Source organism: Heteronotia binoei, chromosome 15, assembly GCF_032191835.1.
Source record: "Heteronotia binoei isolate CCM8104 ecotype False Entrance Well chromosome 15, APGP_CSIRO_Hbin_v1, whole genome shotgun sequence".
In the NCBI taxonomy this organism is placed as follows: domain Eukaryota; kingdom Metazoa; phylum Chordata; class Lepidosauria; order Squamata; family Gekkonidae; genus Heteronotia; species Heteronotia binoei.
Window position 1 is genome coordinate 19,602,789 of NC_083237.1, and position 5,565 is coordinate 19,608,353.

General features: G+C 47.3%; 1 protein-coding gene across 1 annotated transcript; it reads right to left on the reverse strand.

Annotated features, from left to right (window-relative positions):
• Nucleotides 1–352: 352 nt before the first annotated feature.
• On the reverse strand, nt 353–796 carry LOC132582912 (ribonuclease pancreatic-like). The gene has a single exon (XM_060254552.1). The coding sequence runs from the start codon at nt 794–796 to the stop codon at nt 353–355; it is 444 nt and encodes a 147-aa protein (XP_060110535.1).
• Nucleotides 797–5,565: the final 4,769 nt, after the last annotated feature.

A 5,565-nucleotide genomic window follows, 5' to 3' on the forward strand; every position in this document is an offset into this window, starting at 1 on the left:
TGTGAACCAAGTTTTTCAGCCTCTATTCAACACAGATGGTTTTAAACCACTTCCTCAGCTATTGTATCCCACCACCTCCCCAAAAAAGAAAAAAAAATCCTGAGGCTCTAGTCCAGTCACAGCACTGAGCTTCCTATATTAGTGATCTCTAAGCTGTCTTGTGCAGAATGACAATTTCTGGGATTCCTTGCAGAGAAGAAACAACTGCTAAATGAGTTCAAGTACGAACTAGGAATATGGCCCAGAGATCCATTGTCGAGAATGTATCAAGCAAAGCAGAACAAGATGGCTGCCATTTTAAGATTTGATTCAGCTTCGGGCTTCCTGAGGGCAGATTGTGGGCTGCTTCACCCTAGATGAGCCTGTCGAAGCGAATGGGCTGACGGTTGACACAGGCCACACGAATTCTCCTGTTGAGTTGTCTGCCGAAATACTGGCACCGATGATACTGGGGAGGTGTTATGAAGATGATATCACAGGCGACGACAGGGAAGCGCCTTCTGCTCTCGAAAATATTCCCATTCACCTGGCGTCCCCCTCCACGGCAGATATTCTGGATGGTTCTGGGCCTGCTGTTGATGAACGTGTTGTTGCGCATGCAGGGCCATCTTGTCAGGCCTCTCCGCCACATCATGAGGTTGCAGTAGGCCTTGGTGCTGGGGGCTCCAGTTCTCGGATAATCGATGTGCTTGTTTGTGAAATCCCAGAAGGTGGGCTGTTTTCTGGACTGTACCAGGAAAGCTGCCAGAAGAATGGTCAAATGCAGCAGCAGCCGGAAGGAGATCTTGAGGGACATCCCGGTAAGGTGCTGGGGACTAGAGAAGAAGAAAAGAAATTTGAAATCTGTTTCATGACTTCAAGGGTGACATTATTTTTAAAATTCATTTACTCCTCACATTTTATCTCCAAGGGGGACCTGAGTTGGTTACATAATCCTCCTCTCCAGGGGTGGAATTCTAGCAGGAGCTCCTTTGCATATTAGGCCACAGACCCCTGATGTAGCCAATCCTCCAAGAGCTCACAAGGCTCTTTTTTTGTAAGCTCTTGGAGGATTGGCTACATCAGGGGGTGTGGCCTAATATGCAAGGGAGCTCCTGCTAGAATTCCACCCCTGCTCCTCTCCTCCATTTTGTTCTTGTGAGGAAAGGTTAGGCTGAGAGAGTGAGACTCACCCAAGGTCACTCAGTGCACAAGTGGGGATTTGAACCTGCATCTTCCAGATACTAGTTGGGCACTCTTAAATACCACACCATGTTGCAATTTATTTATTATTTGGATGTATTGTTTAAACACAAAAGTCTTCCTACTCCAGAGGCAGGAGACAGTGACAGGTTGGACGGTACCACTTCAGACTTCAGGTCTCATAACGTGAGAGCTGTCTGTTCCTCAGGAAGAGCTGTCCAGTCATTTTGGCTTCTTTTGGTCTCAGCAGATCTTGCTGCACATTGTCAGAGGCCCGGCTACGAAGTTAGTCACCATTCAGCTCTGTTAGGATCAGTGGCATGAAGTGGGGGGTGAGACTCATGCAATTCTCCTTGTATCCCATAATTTTCTCAGAACTACGCTCCATTGAATTGAACTTCTCCTGAGGTAACAAGGACTTCCCCTTATGAAACAATAACTCTGCACATTTACTCAGGAAATAGGTCTGGGGTTGCCATCTCCAGATTGGGAAATACCTGGAGATTGGTGGGGTGGAGTCTGAGGTGGTTGGGGGTTGGGGAGGGAAGGGAAGGGACCTCAATGGCGTGTAATGTCATAGAGTTCAACTTCCAAAGCCGCCATTTTCTCCACATGGCCTGGTGATCAGTTGTAATACCAAGACATCTCTAGCCACCACCTGGACGTTGACAACTTTACCCTGGCCACCAGCAGGGGATGAGGAACAGGGTTGACAGATCCAGGTCGGGAAATTCCTGGAAATTTGGGGGTGAAGGCTGGGGAGGACAGGGGACCTCAGTGGGGTACAATGCCATAGAGTCCACCCTTCAGAGCATCCATTTTCTCCAGGGAAACTGATCTCTGAGGTTGCCAGGTCTGTGTTGGAAAATACCTGGAGACTTTGGGGGTGGATCCAGGAGAGAGCGGGGTTTGGGGAGGGGCCTCAGCATGGTACAATGCCATAGAGTCCTCCCTTCAAAGCAGCCATTTTCTCCAGGGGAGCTGATCTCTGCCGGCTGGAGATCAGTTGTAAAAGTGGGAGATCTCCATGCTCCACCTGAAGACCGGCAACCCTATCTGGAGGTGAGCTATAATTCCCAGGGATCCCCAGGTCCCACCTGGAGGTTAGTATCCCTAATAGATCCCATTAAGTTTAACGAGGTTAAATTCCAAAACCAAGTATTGTAAGTGTGCTATTGTCAGACTAAGGCATAGGTCTCATGGGGGCTGTAAACTTGTATCCGGACAGTACCGTTTCAGAGTGCAGGAAGAATCAATACTTCCTCACACATACAGAAGTCTTCAACGCAGAAAAAAATCTAACTGCCAGGGAGATGGCTAGGCTTGAAGCTTTCGCCTTCGTATCCAGTTTTCTGTGTTCCAGCATTTGAACATGTGTTCTCCAGAGCTTTTTTCCCCCCATAGCAAAAACTCTTTTGCATATTAGGCCACACCCTCCTGATGTAGCCAATCCTCCCGGAGCTTACAGTAGTCCCTGTACTAAGAGCCCTGGAAGCTCTTGGAGGATTGGCTACATCAGGGAGGTGTGGCCTAATATGCAAAGGAGTTCCTGCTATGGAAAAAAGAAAGCCCTGGTGATCCCCCACCTGCCACCTAACATGGTATGGTCCAGACCTGCTCTTACTATCTCAGAGATACCAGACCTAACTTTAGCTGGATCAGGACCTCTTTAATCAAACACTGAAGATCAAATTCAATACAAGTCAAATATGAAATGTTATTGCTTATGGAACATTTGATGGTTGGGCATCACAGGACACAAACTTGTCAGCTTTCAGATATACTCAAAATTGTGACAGGACCCATTGAACACTAAATATTATAACACTGCCACATATTTTAAGTCTCGAATTTTTTTAAAATGACCCACTTGCATGGCCTCACTCTGGGCCCATTGTTCTGAACAGGGTTGCTCAATGTATTATAGTGAATGGTAACCCTTCATTCGTATGGGAGAGAGCTAAGGTAAATGCAGGGGCAATTGGGGGTGGAGGTGGAACTGTAGCTCTCAGGTAGAACATCTGTTTGGCATGCAGAAGGCCCCAGGTTTAATCCCTGGCATCTCTCGTTAGAAGGTTTGGCAATAGGTGGTGTGAAAGACCTCAGCCTGGGACCCTGGGGAGCCCCTGCCAGCATGAGTAGACAATACTGACCTGGTTGGACCAAGGGCCTGATTCAGGATAAGGCTGTTTCATGTTTCACCACTATGGTTAAGGCCACAGAGATCTCCAGAGAGTAAGTCCATCAATAGCTATTAGCGATGATGGCAAACTCCTCACAAGCCTTCTGAAGAAAAAGGGATATGTTCCAGGTTCCTATAAGGTGTTTTGTTTTTTGTGACAATTTAATTACAGATTAGGAGCCCCATGGGGCAGAGTGGTAAGCTGCAGTAATGCAGTCTAAGCTCTGCTCACGACCTGAGTTTGATCCCAGTGGAAGCTGGGTTCAAGTAGCTGGCTCCAGGTTGACTCAGCCATCTATCCTTCAGAGGTCGGTAAAATGAGTACCCAGCTTGCAAAGTGTAGGTCTGGGGAAGGCAATGGCAAACCACCCCGTAAAAAGTCTGCCATGAAAACATGATGCGACATTAAATCAAAAGAGTTTTCGGCTCAACATTAGGAAGAACTTCCTGACCGTTAGTGTGATTCCTCAGTGGAACAGGCTTCCTCAGGAGGTGGTGGGCTCTCCTTCTTTGGAGGTTTTTAAACAGAGGCTAGATGGCCGTCTGACAGCAATGAGGATCCTGTGAATTTAGGGGGAGGTGTTTGTGAGTTTCCTGCATTGTGCAGGGGGTTGGACTAGATGACCCTAGAGGTCCCTTCCAACTCTATGATTCTATGATCACCCTATGGGTCGGTAATGATCCGGTCCTTGTAAAAGGGTCAATCTTTATTTTTAGAAGCCTTGTGGTGCAGAGATTTAAGCTGCAGTATTGCAGTCTCTGCTCACAACCTGAGTTTGATCCCAGTGAAAGCTGGGTTCAGGTCACCAGCTCAAGGTTGACTCATCCTTTCATCCTTCTGAGGTGAGTAAAACGAGTCCCCAGCTTGCTGGGGGTAAAGTGTAGATGACTGGAGAAGGCAATGGAAAACCACCCCCTAAAAGGTCTGCTTTGAAAACATCATGATGCAACGTTACCCCAGAGTCAGAAACGACTGGTGCTTGCACAGCGGACTACCTTTGCCTTTTTAAATTACAGATTATATATATTAGGAAGCTATGATGATGTTGGTTTTCATAGTTGTCTATTTATATCCTGCCTGTCCACAATATACCTTACAAGGTGGTTGATATATTCAGGGCTTTTTTTGTAGCAGGAACTCCTTTGCATAATAGGCCACACACCCATGATGTAGCCAATCCTCCAAGAGCTTACAGAGCTTTTAGTACAGGGCCTACTGTAAGCTCCAGAAGGACTGGCTACATCAGGGGTGTGTGGCCTAATATGCAAAGGAATTCCTGCTACAAAAAAAAGATCTGAATATATTAAAAATCAGATTAAAATACATGGACAACACATTAAAATAGTGAAATTGAAATGAGCGCTAGCAAGAGGGAGTAAATACGAAAGCGGACAGAAGGGCTTTCTAGCCAACTGCTGTTAAAAAGCCTTTCAAGATACAGTTTTAACTTGATCCTAATAGGAACCCAGTGAAGGTCTGAAGCACATCTCTAAGAAGGCCGAGACATGGTTTTGTGCCACCACTGAGAAGGCCCTGTCTCTGGTACCCATTCCACCCGATCTCTGAAAGCAAGGACGCTTGCAGGTTCATGCAGGAGAAGTCAAACCCAGATCACGGACTCCTCCAACTTACCCAAGTTTGGCCTCGCCTGAGTGCTGGACACTTGCAGAGGCTGAGGGATGGATTGTGCAGAGCCGAGTCTCTTCCCCGACCTGCTCTCTGAAGTTATATATAGACCTCGATTGGTTCAGGGGCAGGATCAAAAAAGGAGGGGCATCCAGCCAGTTGCCACATACGGCATTCAAAAGAATGGTGCAAGAGGTGTGTGTGTGTGTGTGGGGGGGGGGTTTCTGCAGATAATTACTCAACTGGCTACTTGATCCTTAAATTGCTACCGAATAGGAACAACATAAGAACATAAGAGAAGCCATGTTGGGTCAGGCCAGTGGCCCATCCAGTCCAACACTCTGTGTCACATAAGAACATAAGAGAAGCCAAGTTGGATCAGGCCAATGGCCCATCCAGTCCAACACTCTGTGTCACGTAAGAACATAAGAGAAGCCATGTTGGATCAGGCCAATGGCCCATCCAGTCCAACACTCGGAGCGTTTTCGCACTGACCTTTTACTGGCGCGACCACCCTCTTCACACCGGAGGATCTGCGCGGATTTCGCACAAGAAGCGCCGGCGCACCCAAAAG

Bases quoted from the DNA above. Each gene is read 5' to 3' on its own strand.
- LOC132582912 (XM_060254552.1), bottom strand. From the start codon at position 796: ATGTCCCTCAAGATCTCCTTCCGGCTGCTGCTGCATTTGACCATTCTT.